We start from the raw sequence: 17,592 nt of genomic DNA, 5'->3' as shown, positions 1-17,592 counted from the left end.
TTTTATTGGTGTTCAATTTACCAACATACAGAATAACACCCAGTGCTCATCCCAGAATAACACCCAGTGCTCATCCCGTCAAGTGCCCCCCTCAGTGCCCATCACCCATTCACCCCCACCCCCCCGCCCTCCTCCTCTTCCACCACCCCTAGTTCATTTCCCAGAGTTAGGAGTCTTTATATTCTGTCTCCCTTTCTGATTTTCCTACCCATTTCTTCTCCCTTCCCTTATATTCCCTTTCACTATTATTTATATTCCCCAAATGAATGAGAACATATAATGTTTGTCCTTCTCCGATTGACTCATTGCACTCAACATAATACCCTCCAGTTCCATCCACATGGAAGCAAATGGTGGGTATTTGTCATTTCAAATGCCTGACTAATATTCCATTGTATACATAAACCACATCTTCTTATCCATTGATCTTTCCATGGACACCGAGGCTCCTTCCACAGTTTGGCTATTGTGGACATTGCTGCTAGAAACATCGGGGTGCAGGTGTCCCGGCGTTTCATTGCATCTGTATCTTTGGGGTAAATCCCCAGCAGTGCAATTGCTGGGTCATAGGGCAGGTCTATTTTTAACTGTTTGCGGAACCTCCACACAGTTTTCCAGAGTGGCCTGCACCAGTTCACATTCCGACCAAGCGTGCAAGAGGGTTCCCTTTTCTCTGCATCCTCTCCAACATTGGTGGTTTCCAGCCTTGTTAATTTTCCCCATTCTCACTGGTGTGAGGTGGTATCTCATTGTGGTTCTGATTTGTATTTCCCTGATGGCCAGTGATGCAGGGCATTTGCTCATGTGCTTGTTGGCCATGTCTATGTCTTCCTCTGTGAGATTTCTGTTCATGTCTTTTGCCCATTTCATGATTGGATTGTTTGTTTCTTTGGTGTTGAGCTTAATAAGTTCTTTATAAATCTTGGAAATTAGCCCTTCATCTGATACGTCATTTGCAAAAATCTTCTCCCATTCTGTAGGTTGTCTTTGAGTTTTGTTGACTGTATCCTTTGCTGTGCAAAAGCTTCTTATCTTGATGAAGTCCCAATAGTTCATTTTTGCTTTTGTTTCTTTTGCCTTCGTGGATGTATCTTGCAAGAAGTTACTGTGGCCAAGTTCAAAAAGGGTGTTGCCTGTGTTCTCCTCCAGGATTTTGATGGAATCTTGTCTCCCATTTAGATCTTTCATCCATTTTGAGTTTATCTTTGTGTATGGTGCAAGAGAGTGGTCTAGTTTCATTCTTCTGCATGTGGATGTCCAATTTTCCCAGGACCATTTATTGAAGAGACTGTCTTTCTTCCAGTGGATAGTCTGTCCTCCTTTATCGAATATTAGTTGACCATAAAGTTGAGGGTCCACTTCTGGATTCTCTATTCTGTTCCATTGATCTATGTGTCTGTTTTTATGCCAGTACCACACTGTCTTGATGACCACAGCTTTGTAGTACAACCTGAAATCTGACATTGTGATGCCCCCCAGATATGATTTTCTTTTTTAAAATTCCCCTGGTTATTCTGGGTCTTTTCTGATTCCACACAAATCTTAAAATAATGTGTTCTAACTCTCTGAAGAAAGTCCATGGAATTTTGATAGGGATTGCATTAAACGTGTAAATTGCCCTGGGTAACATTGACATTTTCACAATATTAATTCTGCCAATCCATGAGCATGGACTATTTTTCCATCTCTTTGTGTCTTCCTCAATTTCTTTCAGAAGTGTTCTATAGTTTTTAGGGTAAAGATCCTTTACTCTTTGGTTAGGTTTATTCCTAGGTGTCTTATGCTTTTGGGTGCAATTGTAAATGGGATTGACTCCTTAATTTCTCTTTCTTCAGTCTCATTGTTAGTGTATAGAAATGCCACTGATTTCTGGGCATTGATTTTGTATCCTGCCACGCTATCAAATTGCTGTATGAGTTCTAGCAATCTTGGGGTGGAGGCTTTGGGGTTTTCTATGTAGAGTATCATGTCATCAGTGATGAGGGAGAGTTTGACTTCTTCTTTGCCAATTTGAATGCCTTTAATGTCTTTTTGTTGTCTGATTGCTGAGGCTAGGACTTCCAGGACTATGTTGAATAGCAGTGGTGAGAGTGGACATCCCTGTCTTGTTCCTGATCTTCGGGGAAAGGCTCCCAGTGCTTCCCCATTGAGAATGATATTTGCTGTGGGCTTTTCATAGATGGCTTTTAAGATGTTGAGGAATGTTCCCTCTATCCCTACACTCTGAAGTGTTTTGATCAGGTATGGATGCCGTATTTTGTCAAATGCTTTCTCTGTATCTAATGAGAGGATCATATGGTTCTTGGTTTTTCTCTAGCTGATATGATGAATCACATTGATTGTTTTACGAGTGTTGAACCAGCCTCGTGTCCCAGGGATAAATCCTACTTGGTCATGGTGAATAATTTTCTTAATGTGTTGTTGGATCCTATTGGCTAGTATCTTGTTGAGAATTTTTGCATCCATGTTCATCAGGGATATTGGTATGTAATTCTCCTTTTTGGTGGGGTCTTTGTCTGGTTTTGGAATTAAGGTGATGCTGGCCTCATAGAACGACTTTGGAAGTACTCCATCCCTTTCTATCTTTCCAAACACCTTTAGTAGAATAGGTATGATTTCTTCTTTAAACCTTTGATAGAATTCCCCTGGGAAGCCATCTGGCCCTGGACTCTGGTGCCTTGGGAGGTTTTTGATGACTGCTTCAATTTCCTCCCTGGTTATTGGCCTGTTCAGGTTTTCTATTTCTTCCTGTTCCAGTTTTGGTAGTTTGTGGCTTTCCAGGAATGTGTCCATTTCTTCTAGATTGCCTAATTTATTGGCGTATAGCTGTTCATAATATGTTTTTAAAATCGTTTGTATTTCCTTGGTGTTGGTAGTGATCTCTCCTTTCTCATTCATGATTTTATTAATTGGAGTCTTCTCTCTCTTCTTTTTAATAAGGCTGGCTAATGGTTTATCTATCTTATTAATTCTTTCAAAGAACCAACTCCTGATTTTGTTGAGTTGTTCCACAGTTCTTCTGGTCTCGATTTCATTGAGTTCTGCTCGAATCTTAATTAACTCACTTCTTCTGGTGTTTTTTTCTCTAGCTCCTTTATGTGTAAGGTTAGCTTTTGTATTTGAGTTCTTTCCAGTTTTTGAATGGGTGCTTGTATTGCGATGTATTTCCCCCTTAGGACTGCTTTTGCTGCATCCCAAAGATTTTGAATGGTTGTATCTTCATTCTCATTAGTTTCCATGAATCTTTTTAATTCTTCGTTAATTTCCTGGTTGACCCTTTCATCTTTTAGCAGGATGGTCCTTAACCTCCACGTGTTTGAGGTCCTTCCAAACTTCTTGTTGTGATTTAGTTCTAATTTCAAGGCGTTATGGTCTGAGAATATGCAGGGGACGATCCCAATCTTTTGGTATCGGTTCAGACCCAATTTGTGACCCAGTATGTGGTCTATTCTGGAGAAAGTTCCATGTGCACTTGAGAAGAATGTGTATTCAGTTGCGTTTGGACCTAAGGTGCTGTAGATATGTGTGAAATCCATCTGGTCCAGTGTATCATTTAAAGCTCTCATTTCTTTGGAGATGTTGTGCTTAGAAACCTATCGAGGGTAGAAAGAGCTAGATTGAAGTCACCAAGTATAAGTGTATTATTATCTAAGTATTTCTTCACTTTGGGTATTAATTGGTTTAAATATTTGGCAGCTCCCACATTCGGGGATGTTAAGTCCTCTTGTTGGATAGATCCTTTAAGTATGATATAGTGTCCCTCTTCATCTCTCACTACAGTCTTCGGGGTAAATTTTAGTTTATCTGATATAAGGATGGCTACCCCTGCTTTCTTTTGAGGACCATTTGAATGGTAAGTGGTTCTCCAACCTTTTATTTTCAGGCTGTAGGTGTCCTTGTGTCTCAAACGAGTATCTTGTAGACAGCAAATAGGTGGGTCCTGCTTTTTTATCCAGTCTGACACCCTGCGCCTTTTGATGGGGTCATTAAGCCCATTCACGTTCACAGTTACTATTGAGAGATAAGAGTTTAGTGTCATCATGATATCTATTCAGTCTTTGTTTTTGTGGATTGTTCCACTGAACTTCTTCTTAAAGGGAAATTTTAAGAGTCCCCCTTAAAATTTCTTGCAGAGCTGGTTTGGAGGTCACATATTCTTTCAGTTCCTGCCTGTCTTGGAAGCTCTTTATCTCTCCTTCCACTTTGAATGAGAGCCTTGCTGGATAAAGTATTCTTGGTTGCATGTTTTTCTCATTTAGGACCCTGAATATACCCTGCCAGCCCTTTCTGGCCTGCCAGGTCTCTGTGGAGAGGTCTGATGTTACCCTAATACTCCTCCCCATAAAAGTCAGGGATTTCTTGTCTCTTGCTGCTTTAAGGATCTTCTCTTTATCTTTGGAATTTGCAAGCTTCACTATTAAATGTTGAGGTGTTGGACGGTTTTTATTGATTTTAGGGGGGTGGGTCTCTCTGTTTCCTGGATCTGAATGTCTGTTTCCCTTCCCAGATTAGGAAAGTTTTCAGCTATGATTTGTTCAAATACATATTCTGGCCCTCTGTCTCTTTCGGTGCCCTCGGCAACCCCAATTAAACGTAGGTTTTTCTTCCTCAGGCTGTCGTTCATTTCCCTTAATCTGTCTTCATGGTCTTTTAATTGTTTGTCTCTTTTTTCCTCAGTTTCCCTCTTTGCCATCAACTTGTCTTCTGTGTCACTCACTCGTTCTTCCACCTCGTTAACCCTCGTGGTTAGGACTTCTAGTTTGGAGCCGCGCAGCCCCCTCCGCACTGAGCCTCTTCCTCTGCTGGAGCCGCTGCCGGAGCCCCCCCGAGCTGCTCCCGCCCCGCAGCCCCCTCCGCCAAGCCGCCCCCGAGCCCCCCCGAGCTGCTCCGGGTCCCGCCGCCCGCGCTGCAGCCCTTAGGGAGCTCGGCGCACTCTCCCGGGGCGCAGGTGTCTGTTAGTGTCCCCGGGAGCCCGAGGGCATCCCCGCCCTCCTGGGTCCTGCTCCCCCTCCTTGCGAGGCCTTTCTGCCCGGGAAGGTTGGTGCAGCTCCTGCCCCTCCGGGACGGGGCTCTCCTGTCCTGGGGACACTCGCTCCGGCCTCAGCCCGGCTCCTCGCTGGCCCCTCCCCCTTGGAGGCCTTTTGTTTCTTTATTTCTTTTTCCCCGTCTTCCTACCTTGATAGAAGCGCGAACTCTTCTCACTGTAGCATTCCAGGTGTTCTCTCTTTAAATCCCAGGCCGAATTCGTAGATTTTCAGGATGATTTGAAGGTTATCTAGGTAATTTGGTGGGGACAGGTGACTTGGGGACCCTACTCTTCCGCCGTCTTGCCCCTCCACAAGCATATAGTTTAGAACTCTTTGGGAGAAGGCATTGTCTTGAGTCTTAATTAGCTTTGGAGAGAGAGAGGAGTAGAAGAATGAAAGCCTAAGACATGTCCAGTCTATACTTTTTATCTCAGCCTGACTTTAGTGCTGCCTTGATATTACTCTGTTGATATCTTGGGCCTCTGGTATTATTCCTATAGAAATAATGATAAAGGCCATATATTATCTCAAAAAATGGGGGAAAGGTAAGAATAAAATTTTAAACTTTTCTATAGAAATTATCTCATTCCTGTCACCGTCTCTGTCTCTTCAGCCTCCATCCTAAGTGCCCATACCTAAATCAGCCTTCAGTCACTTGTAGGGTTTCTCACAGTTTTTTTGTTTGTTTGTTTGTTTCCTTGTTTTTACATTTTTTGTTGGTATTTATTGTTAGGAAAATTATTCTCTCCATTTTGTAATTTCTGTAGAGCTGATTTTGGGACTCACTCATCTTCATGGCAGTTGATAATCCTGCCATATTTTTTATCTGAAATCTTTGTTTTATTTTACAGGGAAGAATATAATTTTTTCATCTATAATTTGGAAGCGAAGTAAAATAACAAAATGAAGCCAGCAAAATCTCTGTTAGCCTCTAGTAATAAATTGGCAAATGTTCCAGAGTCAACTTACAAAAAGGGAGTATTGAATTTACCAATGTCACCTAAACCAAAGGAAAAACATAGTGCAAAATTAGGACGTGATAAATTTGAACCAATGGTCTTAGGATCTCCACCAACAGGGGGATCCCTTGTAAGGTATGCTTTGCCCAATCTGTCAAGTAAGACAAAGGAGTTAATAGCAGAAGATGAATCGATCAGGAAAATTACCAAACATCTGAAGATGGTAAGACACTTCTTGGTCCTTGTTGTTTGGGGTCCCCATGACCAGCACCAGGCTTAGTGATTTGTTACAAAGGTACACTAGACTCAATACAGTCCTATTGATGGCTAAGATTTATTATAGTGAAAGGATACAAAGCAAAATCAGGAAAAGGAAAAGGCTTGTGGGGTGAAGTCTGGAGGAAACTAGGTTTAAGATTCCTCTTCCTTTAAAGTCATAGAGGATGTGCTTAGTTCCTCCAACAACACATTATGACAATACATGTGCAATGTCTATTGGAGAGGCTCATTAGAGACTCAGTGCCCAGAGGTTTATTGGAGGTTGCTCATCTAGGTACTTTGCCTAGCATGTATCAAAATTTCAGACTCCCTGAAGGAAAGCAGGTGTTTAGCATAAACAACATTGTTTGTACAAACATTTTAGGGATAAGGAGCCACTGTTATCAGCGAATGGTGGAAATACTCCTAAAATCCAAGTACTGAGACACTAGTCCAACGTCAGCTTGCAAGCAGACCTTTCTAACGATAGGTCTTTCTAAGCCTCATTCCTGCTGTGTTAATTCTTCTCAGCACTTTAGAAACTTCAGCTCTTAGTGTGGGGCCTGGGGGAAATCTTTTCTCTGAGTTTCTCTATGTGCAACGATCCAGAAATGAATTGGGGACACACAAAATATCAAATGAGAACAATGGGGAGTAGCACAAATATAAAAAGAATATAGTTTGTCAGATTTCCAAAATTAAGTTTGTTTAAAGTTTGAGGAGTTACCTCAGAGAATTTCTGTGAAAATTCTTTTGCTCTCTTGTTTCATTTTTGTTTCACCCTCTTCAATGAAGAAAGTTCAGTCAGTCAGATTCTGAGGAATACTTTGGTGGTAAGTGGAGTTGATGCTTCAGCTATTCACAGTCTTTCACATGCCTGTCAACACAGAAATGGGAGTCATAGGGACTTTCTCCATTGCTAGGGAATAGAGTTGAGGACAGTTTACCATCATTTCTTTAGGGTGATATGAGATGGAAAATGTAAGTTTATCACATTAGCAGAAATAAATCTTAGTGCTAAGAAGGTCCTAATGTGTTTGATTAAATGTCTTTTTGCATTTAATATACTAATTTTAAACTATTAAAATACTTAATTTGCTTTGATTTACTCACAGATTGTTTCCACTTTAGAAGAAACCTATGGATTTAGCATTCAAAATGGAGAAAAATCATTTATGAAGCCTGAACATGAAGAATTAAGTTTGTCTGTAAGTATATGTAACCCTAAGGTAGAGACATTTAACACTGGAAAGGGTTAAGGTTTTCTTTTGGATGACATTTCTGTTCTCAGAATGAATTTCCCATCAGTGAAAATGATGCAGTTAGGGAACTTGAAAGTAGAGTACTGATTTTTTTTACCTTCTGCCAATACTTATCTTAAATCTTAATTAAGGAATATCTATATTTTAAACCCACATTCTTGTTAATGCTTATTATATTTAATTTTCAAATATTTGGTTACTTGTTGGTTTGAGATGTATATTCTTTATTATGTTAAAGAATTCTATTTTTATTTTGCTAAATAAAAGTTATTGAGTTTTAGAAAGTGTCTGGTATATACTGAAGTTAACTATTAAGGTGATTAAGTATGTACTTCTCCTTTAATCTATTGAAGAGATGAATTATTTTACATATTTCATAATATTCAGCCATACTTTAATACTTGTAGAGTATTATTTTTCTATTTTATAGTTACTTTTGTTACTTAGGGATTGAGTTTGTCTTAATGTAATGAAACACCTATGTTGAGTCTTTCAATTCATGAACATGATATGTCTCTCCATTATTTAGCTCTTGATTGATTTCTTTTATCATCATTTTGTAATTTTCATCATACATATCCTATACATGGTTTGTTAGATTTATGCATTTATAGTTCAATGGTTTTTGGAATGATTTTTAATGGCATTGTTTTTAATTTTATTCTCCACGTTTGTTAGTAGTATATAGAGATAGGATCGATGTTTTGTATGTTGATCTTATATCTTGCAATCTTATTTAATATACTTTTTGATTCTAGTGTTCCTATAGATTACTAGGAATTTTCTACATGGACAATTATCATCAAATAGAGACAATTTTACTTCTTCCTGACTAGTCTTAATGCTTTTTTATTTCCTTCTCTCTCTCTCTTTTTTTTTTTTTTGGCATATGTTTTTATTGGAGTTCGATTTGCCAACATATAGCATAACACCCAGTGCTCATCCTGCCAAGTGCATCCCTCAGTTCCCATCACCCAGTCACCCCCTCCTCCTACCCACCTCCCTTTCCACTACCCCTTGTTCATTTCCCAGAATTAGGAGTCTCTCATGTTCGGTCACCCTCACTGATATTTCCCACTCATTTTCTCTCCTTTTCCCTTTATTCCCTTTCTCTATTTTTTATATTCCCCAAATGAATGAGACCATAAAATGTTTGTCCTTCTCCAATTGACTTACTTAACTCAGCATAATACCCTCCAGTTTATCCACGTCAAAGGAAATGGTGGGTATTCGTCATTTCTAATGGCTGAGTAATATTCCATTGTATACATAGACCACAGCTTCTTTATTCATTTATCTTTGGGTGGACACCAACTCCTTCCACAGTTTGGGTATTATGGACATCACTGCTATAAACATTGGGGTGCAGGTGTCCTGCCATTTCACAACATCCGTATCTTTGGGGTAAATCCCCAACAGTGCAATTGCTGGGTCGTAGGGCAGATCTATTTTTAACTCTTTGAGGAACCCCCTCCACCCAGTTTTCCAGAGTGGCTGCACCAGTTCACATTCCCACCAACAGTGCAAGAGGGTTCCCCTTTCTCCACATCCTCTCCAACATTTGTTGTTTCCTGTTTTGTTAATTTTCCCCATTCTCACTGGTGGGAGGTGGTATCTCATTGTGGTTTTGATTTGTATTTCCCTGATGGCCAGTGATGCGGAGCATTTTCTCATGTGCTTGTTGGCCATGTCTATGTCTTCCTCTGTGAGATTTCTGTTCATGTCTTTTGCCCATTTCATGATTGGATTGTTTCTTTGCTGCTGAGTTTAATAAGTTCTCTATAGATCTTGGATACTAGCCCTTTATCTGATATGTCATTTGCAAATATCTTCTCCCATTCTGTAGGTTGTCTTTTAGTTTTGTTGACTGTTTCTTTTGCTGTGCAGAAGCTTTTTATCCTGATGAAGTCCCAATAGTTCATTTTTGCTTTTTTTTCTCTTCCCCTCATGGATGTATCTTGTAAGAAGTTGCTCTGGCCAAGTTCAAAAAGGGCGTTGCCTGTGTTTTCCTCTAGGACTTTTATGGTTTCTTGTCTCACATTTAGATCTTTCATCCATTTTGAGTTTATCTTTGTGTATGGTGCAAGAGAATGGTCTAGTCTCATTCTTCTGCATGTGGCTGTCCAATTTTCCCAGCACCATTTATTAAAGAGACTATCCTTTTTCCAGTGGGTAGTTCTTCCTGCTTTGTCAAGGATTCATTGTCCAGAGTTGAGGGTCCATTTCTGGGTTCTCTATTCTGTTTCATTGATCTATGTGTCTGTTTTTGTGTGAGTACCATACTGTCTTGATGATCACAACTTTGTAGTACAACTTGAAATCCGGCATTGGTTTTCTTTTTCAATATTCCCCTTGCTATTTGGGGTCTTTTCTGATTCCACACAAATCTTAAGATGATTTGTTCCAACTCTCTGAAGAAAGTCCATGGTATTTTGATAGGGATTGCATTGAATGTGTAAATTGCCCTGGGTGGCATTGACATTTTCACAATATTAATTCTTCCAATCCATGAGCATGAAATATTTTTCCTTCTCTTTCTGTATTCCTCAATTTCTTTCAGAAAGGTTCTGTAGTTTGCAGGGTATATATCCTTTACCTCTTTGCTTAAGTTTATTCCCAAGTATCTTAAGGTTTTGGGTGCAATTGTAAATGGGATTGACTCCTTAATTTCTCTTTCTTCAGTCTCATTGTTAGTGTATAGAAATGCCCCTGATTCTGGGCATTGATTTTGTATCCTGCCACACTGCCAAATTGCTGTATGGGTTCTAGTAATCTTGGTGTGGAGTCTTTTGGGTTTTCTATGTAGAGTATCATGTCATCTGTGAAGAGGGAGAGTTTCAATTCTTCTTTGCCAATTTGAATGCCTTTTATTTCTTTTTGTTGCCTGATTGCTGAGGCTAGGACTTCTAGTACTATGTTGAACAACAGTGGTGAGAGTGGACATCCCTGTCTTGTTCCTGATCTTAGGGGAAAGGTTCCCAGTGTTTCCTCATTGAGAATGATATTTGCTGTGAGCTTTTCGTAGATGGCTTTTAAGATGATAAGGAATGTTACCTGTATCCTTACACTCTGAAGAGTTTTGATCAGGAATGGATGCTGTATTTTGTCAGATGCTTTCTCTGCATCTCTTGAGAGGATCATATGGTTCTTGTTTTTCACTTGTTGATATGATCTATCACATTGATTGCTTTACGAGTATTGAACCAGCCTTATATCTGGGAAAAATCCCACTGGGTCATGGTGAATAATCTTCTTAATATACTGTTGGATCCTATTGGCTAGTATCTTCTTGAGAATTTTTGCATCTGTGTTTATCAGGGGTATTGGTCTATAATTCTCTTTTTTGGTGGGGTCTTTGTCTAGTTTTAGAATTAAGGTGATGCTGGCCTCAGAGAATGAGTTTAGAAGTATTCCACCCCTTTCTATCTTTCAGAACAGCTTTAGTAGAATAGGTATTGTTTCTTCTTTAAAAGTTTGATAGAATTCCCTTGGGAAACCATCTGGCCCTGGACTTTGGTGTTTTGGGAGGTTTTTGATGACTGGTTCAATTTCCTCCCTAGCTATTGGCCTGTTCAGGTTTCTATTTCTTCCTGTTCCAGTTTTGGAGGTTGTGGTTTTCCAGAAATGCATCCATTTCTTCTAGATTGCCTAATGTATTAGTGTATAGCTGCTCATAATAAGTTTTTTAAATGTTTGTATTTCCTTAGTATTGGTTGTGATCTCTCCTTTTTATTTTTATTTTATTTTTTTAAAGATTTTATTTATTCATTCATAGAGAGAGAGAGAGAGAGAGAGAGGTAGAGGTAGAGACTCAGGCAGCGGGAGAAGCAGGCTCCATGCAGAGAGCCCGACATGGGACTCCATCCAGGGTCTCCAGGATCACGCCCTGAGCTCCAGGCAGCGCTAAACCGCTGCACCACTGGGGCTGCCCTGATCTCTCTGTTTTAATTTGAGATTTTATTAGAGTCTTTTCTCTTTTGTTTTTAATAAGGCTGTCTAATGGTTTATCTATATTATTAATTATTTCAAGAACCAACTCCTGGTTTTGTTGATCTGTTTCACAATTCTTCTGGTCTCGATTTCATTGAGTTCTGCTCAAATCTTTATTAACTGTCTTTTTCTGCTTGGGTTAGGTTTTTTCTAGTTCCTTTAGGTGCGAGGTTAGCTTGTGTATTTGAGTTCTTTCCAGTTTTTTGAGGGATGCTTTTAATGCAATGTATTTCCCTCTTAGGACTGCTTTTGCTGTATCCCAAAGATTTTGAATGGTTGTATCTTCATTCTCATTAGTTTTCATGAATCTTTTTACTTCTTCTCTATTTTCCTGGTTGACCCTTTCATCTTTTAGCAGGATGCTCTTTAACTGCCACGTGTTTGAGTTTCTTCCGAATTTCTTCCTGTGATTGAGTTCAAGTTTCAAAGCATTATGGTCTGAAAATATGCAGGGGACAGTCCCAATCTTTTGATATTGGTTGAGACCTGATTTGTGATACAGTATGTGGTCTATTCTGTACAACGTTCCATGTGCACTTGGGAAAAATGTGTATTCAGTTGCATTTGGATGTAAAGTTCTGTAAGTATCTGTGAAATCCATCTGGTCGAGTGTATCATTTAAAGGTCTTGTTTCTTTGGAGATGTTGTGCTTGAAGATCTGTCATTTGCAGAAAGTGCCATGTTGAAGTCTCCCAGTATTAGTGTATTATTATCTAAGTATGACTTTACTTTGGTTATTTATTTATTTCTAAAGATTACATTCATTTACTCATGAGAGACAGAGAGAGAGGCAGAGACTCAGGAAGAGGGAGAAACAGGCTCCACGCAGGGAGCCTGACATGAGACTAGATCTTGGGTCTCCAGGATCATGCCCTGGGCTGAAGGCGGCGCTAAACCACTGAGCCACCTGGGCTGCCCCTTTACTTTGGTTATTAATTGATTGATATACTTGGCAGCTCCCACATTAGGGGAATAAATATTCATGATTGTTAGGCCCTCTTGCTGGGTAGATCCTTTAAGTATGATATAGTGTCTCTCTTCATCTCTTACTATACAGTCTTTGGGATAAACTTTAATTTGTCTGATATGAGGACCATTTGAATGGTAAATGGTTATCCACCCCTTCAATTTTAGGCTGGAGGTGTCCTTAGGTCTAAAATGAGTCTCTTGTAGACAGCAAATAGATGAGTCTTGCTTTTTTTTTCCAGTCTGAAACCTGTGTCTTTTGGTGGGATTATTAAGCCCATTCACGTTCAGGCTTACTATTGAAATATATGAATTTAGTGTCATCATATTACCTATTCAGTCCCTGTTTTTGTGGATTATTTCTTTGGGCTTCCTCTTTCTTTTACAGAGTCCCCCTTAATATTTCTTGCAGAGCTGGTCTGGTGGTCACATATTCTTTCAGTTTCTCCTTATCTTGGAAGCTCTTTATCTCTCCTTCTATTCTGAATGAGGGCCTTGCTGGATAGAGTATTCTTGGCTGCATGTTCTTTGCATTTAGGATCCTGAATATATCCTTCCAGCCCTTTCTGCTCTGCCAGGTTTCTGTGGAGAGGTCTGCTGTCAATCTAATATTTCTCCCCATATAAGTTAGGGATCTCTTGTCTCTTGCTGCTTTAGGACTTTCTCTTATCTTTGGAATTTGCAGGTTTCAGTATTAAATGTTGAGATGTTGAACAATTTTTATTGATTATAGGTGGGGGACCTCTCTATCTCCTGGATCTAAATGCCTGTTTCCCTCGTCAGATTAGGGAAGTTCTCAGCTATGATTTGTTCAAATATGCTTTCTGGTCCTCTGTCCCTCTAAGCACCCTCTGGAATCCCAGGTATACATATAGTTTTCCTTCTGAGGCTGTCTTGTATTTCCCTTAACCTTTCCTCATGGTCTTTTAATTGTTTTCCTCTTTTTTCCTCAGCTTCCTTCTTTGCCATCAACTTGTCTTCTATATCACTCACTCTTTCTGCTACCTCATTAACCCTCATCGTTAGGACCTCCAGTTTGGATTGCATCTCATTTAATTGATTTTTTATTTTAGCCTGATTAGATCTAAATTCTGTAGTCATGAAGTCTCTTGATTCCTTTATGCTTTTTTCCAGAGCCACTAGTAGCTTTATAATTGTGCCTCTGAATTCCCTTTCTGATATTGAATTGTAATCCAAATTCTTTAACTCTATGGGAGAGAGTTCTGTTTCTCATTCTTTCTTTTGTGGTGAGTTCTTCTTTCTAGTCATTTTTCTCAGTGCAGAGTGGCTGTATGAGTGGGATTCGTTAAGAATATCAACCACAACCTGATAAGTAAATTACTCTCAAGATGTTAGAAGCGAAAACCCTTCTATCTGTAGCATTCCAGCTGTTCTCTCTTTATTTTTTTTTTCAGCTGTTCTCTCTTTAAATCTAAGGTCAATTTTATAGGGTTCCAGGATAATTTGAAAGTCATCTAGGTAAGTTGATGGGGACAGGTTCCCTGGGGACCCTATCCTCACCATCTTGCCTCACCCGTTTTATTTCCTTCTCTTATGCTAACTATGGCTTCCAGTATTATATTTAATGATAGTAATGAGAGCAGATATCATTGACTCATTATGACTGCTACTTCCAGACAGGAATGGAAGTTCAGTTCTCTGCTTCATTTCACCAGCACCACTATGGTGGGAGAATTGGAGGGCCAGTTTTCACTGCCACATTTTTTGAGTCCTATTGACACATATGGGTAGTGATGCAGTTTTTTTCTAGGTATTTGGCTCAAGGAGGATAGGTATTGTCAGAAAGTTTTGGGGTTATTCTAGAGACCCTTTTCACAGTCCTTGGGTCTGTCTGCTTGCTTTCTTTTCTTTTCTTTTCTTTTCTTTCTTTCTTTCTTTCTTTCTTTCCTTCTTTCTCTCAAAATATTTTATTTATTTGTGAGAGAGAGTATGAGTAGGGCAGAGAGAGTAGGAGAAGCAGACTTCCCACTGAGCAGGGGGCCTGATGCAGAGTGCATCCCAGGACTCTGGGATGATGATCTGAATGAAGGTAGATGTTTAATTAACTGAGCCACCCGGGTGCCCCTCTTTGCCTTTTCTTAAGGCTTCTTTTTTTTTTTAAGTCTGTGCTTATTGGAAGTTCCAGGTTCCAGTGCTCCCTCTATTTTATATGTAGGGAAAATGAAAACCTAAGGGATTAATTTATTCCTCAAATTTTGAAAACTCTGCCTTTCTCTTTCTATGTTTCAGAATTTTCCTGTGTTCTTTTGTTGGTTTGTTGTGTTGTAGAAGAGAGGATTAGAGGAATGAGCCTATTCAATTATAGCCAGAACTCGAAGTCCAAATTTATTTTTAGTTCCGATTCAGTTCTGAGTTTTCTGATATCTCCTTTATCTTAGATCAGCTTTCTTCTTATGAATAGTCATTGTATTTTCTATCTTCTTTCAAACTTTATTTTCAAACTATGACTGTTTATTTACTCTTCCTCTTTGTAGCAGCATATAGTTGAATCTTTTTTTAATCCAATCTGACAATATCTGTCTTTTAAGGTTTAGTTCATTTGCATTTAATTGATTAATTAAATGTATTATCATGTAATTAATTTATTATAATGAAACAATGAAATAATGTGAATTGAGTTTACTTTCCTGCTATTTGCTTTCTTTTTGTCCTATATCTCTTTGATCCTTTACTCTTTTCTGTTTTATTTTGGGTTAATTGTGTATTTTTTAGCATTTCACATTATTTCTTTTCTTGTTTTTTTAGCAATTTGTTTTTGTGCTTGCTCTAGGAATTCATTATTATTTAAATTTATCACAATCTATCTTGACTTAATATTATACACTTCATTTCTCATGTGAGAACTTTATAACAGTTCAATAACATTTACCTCACTTATATATATTTTTGCTATTATTGTTATAGTTTCCCTTTTTTTCTGAATGCTTTAAATATTTTATTTTTGGATTTCAGCAGTTTGATATAAGTTATGCCTAGCTGAGGCTTTCTATGTATATATTTTTAAAGATTTTATTTATTTATTAATGAGACACACAGAGAAAGAGAGAGGTAGAGACACAGGCAGAAGGAGAAGCAGGCTCCATGCAGAGAGCTTGATGTGGGATTCAATCCCAGATCCCGGGATCACGCTGTGAGCCAAAGGCAGATGCTCAACCACTGAGCCACCCAGGCATCCCCGCTTTCTGCTTATTTGTTCTGCTTAGAGTCCATCAAGCTGAATCTGTGAGTTGAATTTTTTCAACAACTTTGGAAATTTTCATTCATTATTTCTTTAGATATTTTACTGACTCTCTGCTCCTTTTTTATGAGACTCGAATTATACATATATTAGACTGCTTGATACTATATTAAGAAGTCACTCATACTCTTCATTCATTTCAGTGTTTTCTCTTTCTGTGTTTCAGTTTCACCAATCCTTTCTGTGGTTTCTGATCTGATGTTAAGTTATATCCAAGTAAATTTTTGTTTAAATATAATATTCACATTTAGGATTATCTTTTGATTACTTTTATATTTCTCTTGCTATTATCCTTCACTTAGTCTACTTATCTTTTCATGAAAATTCTTTGTATTAGTAACAGAATTGTAAAAATTTTTGTCTGCTAATCAGTGTGTTTGCTTCTACTATTTTTCTTTTTATTATGAATATGTTTTGTAATTTTTAAAAACTAGATCCCAAGCATTATATTTAGAAAAACATTGGAAACTGTGGTAAAGTGTTTATTTTCTAGAGAATGCTTACTGTTTCCTTTCTGGCATTTAGCGTGGAAAGCTAATAATTCTCATTCCTTTAAGAATTGATTTGAGCAGGAATTGATCCATATTTTAATTAAGTTGAGTTCTTGTCTGATTTGTCTAACCCATAATCTCTCCTATTGCTCCTTCCCCTGAGGGGTGGATTTCTTTGACATTGCCAGTATTTTAGCTGGCAAGAGTTTGAACTCTGATTTGAAATAGTTTTGGTTTAATCCTGGCAGAGCTTCAAAATACAATTACCACAAGAACATGCCAAATGAGAGTCCTCTGTTTCTGAGTTCCTGCTTTTTATAGTTGTGTAATTGCCAATCAAACCATAAAACATTTTCATTATCCCTCAAAGCCTCCTTGTACTGCATTTACAGTCAATTCTTTCCTACCTTGACTCCAGATAACCACTGATCAATCACTATACTAATGCCTTTTCTAGAGTGCTATATATATAAAATCTTATAAACGTAGCCTTATATATCTAGTCTTCCCCACTTTATTGTAATGTTTTTGAGCTTCATCCATGTTGTTCTATGTATCAGTAGTTTATTTTGTTGTGAAGAGTATTCCATTGTATGGCTATACCACAGTTCATTTATCCATTCATTAGTTAATAAACATTTAGGTCATTGGATCCAGTACCTATTTTGGCTGTTATGAATGCAGTTTCTATGAACATTTGTGTGCAAGTCTTTGTCAGGACATACGTGTTTATTCATCTTGGATAATTGCTTTGGAATAGCATTGGCAAGTTATAAGTATATATTTAATTTTTAAAAGAGATTTTATCTATTCATGACAGAGAGAGAGAGAGAGAGAGAGAGAGAGAGAGAGAGAGGCATAAACACAGGCAGAGGGAGAAGACGGCTCTATACAGGGAGCCTGACAAAGGACTCGATCCCGGGTCTCCAGGATCACACCCCAGGCTGAAGGTGGCACTAAACCACTGGGCCATTGGGGCTTCCCAGTATATATTTAATTTTATGAGCAACAGCCAAATTACTTCTCAATGTGGAAAAATCATTTTATATTCCTACCAGCTGTCTGTGAGAGTTCCAGTGGCTGTATATCCTTACCAAAATTGGTATTTCCAGATTTTTTTATTCTCACCATTCCTAAGATTAAAATGCCATTTTTTTGGCAAAATTCATATAGGGAGCAGTTTGGTAGAAGAAAAATTATTGGGTTGAGTGATTTGCTTTGGGGACTTTTCTCATTCCAGTCTGTCTACTAGCCTAAATGGCTCAGCTGGTTTTTCTTCATCCTCTAAGTTCTGTTTGTCAATGGTAGGCCTGCTTTTTGGCTTGGCTGACTTGGCATACTTCACACATACTGGGCCAAGTGCTCTTCTTTCTCCACTAT

At 38.5% G+C, this 17,592-nt stretch overlaps 1 protein-coding gene across 1 annotated transcript in view; it reads left to right on the top strand.

The window, feature by feature from the left end:
- Positions 1-17,592, top strand: part of CCDC7 (coiled-coil domain containing 7) — a 364,544-nt gene that overhangs the window by 5,506 nt on the left and 341,446 nt on the right. The window contains exons 2-3 of the mRNA XM_049096618.1: positions 5,879-6,209; positions 7,360-7,452. Coding sequence (XP_048952575.1) covers positions 5,931-6,209; positions 7,360-7,452 — 372 coding nt within the window. The 5' untranslated portion in view covers positions 5,879-5,930. The remainder of the gene's footprint in view (positions 1-5,878; positions 6,210-7,359; positions 7,453-17,592) is intronic.

The sequence above is a fragment of the Canis lupus genome, chromosome 2 (genome assembly GCF_003254725.2).
Source record: "Canis lupus dingo isolate Sandy chromosome 2, ASM325472v2, whole genome shotgun sequence".
Taxonomy (NCBI): Eukaryota; Metazoa; Chordata; class Mammalia; order Carnivora; family Canidae; genus Canis; species Canis lupus.
This window is presented reverse-complemented; position numbering and strand designations above follow the sequence as displayed.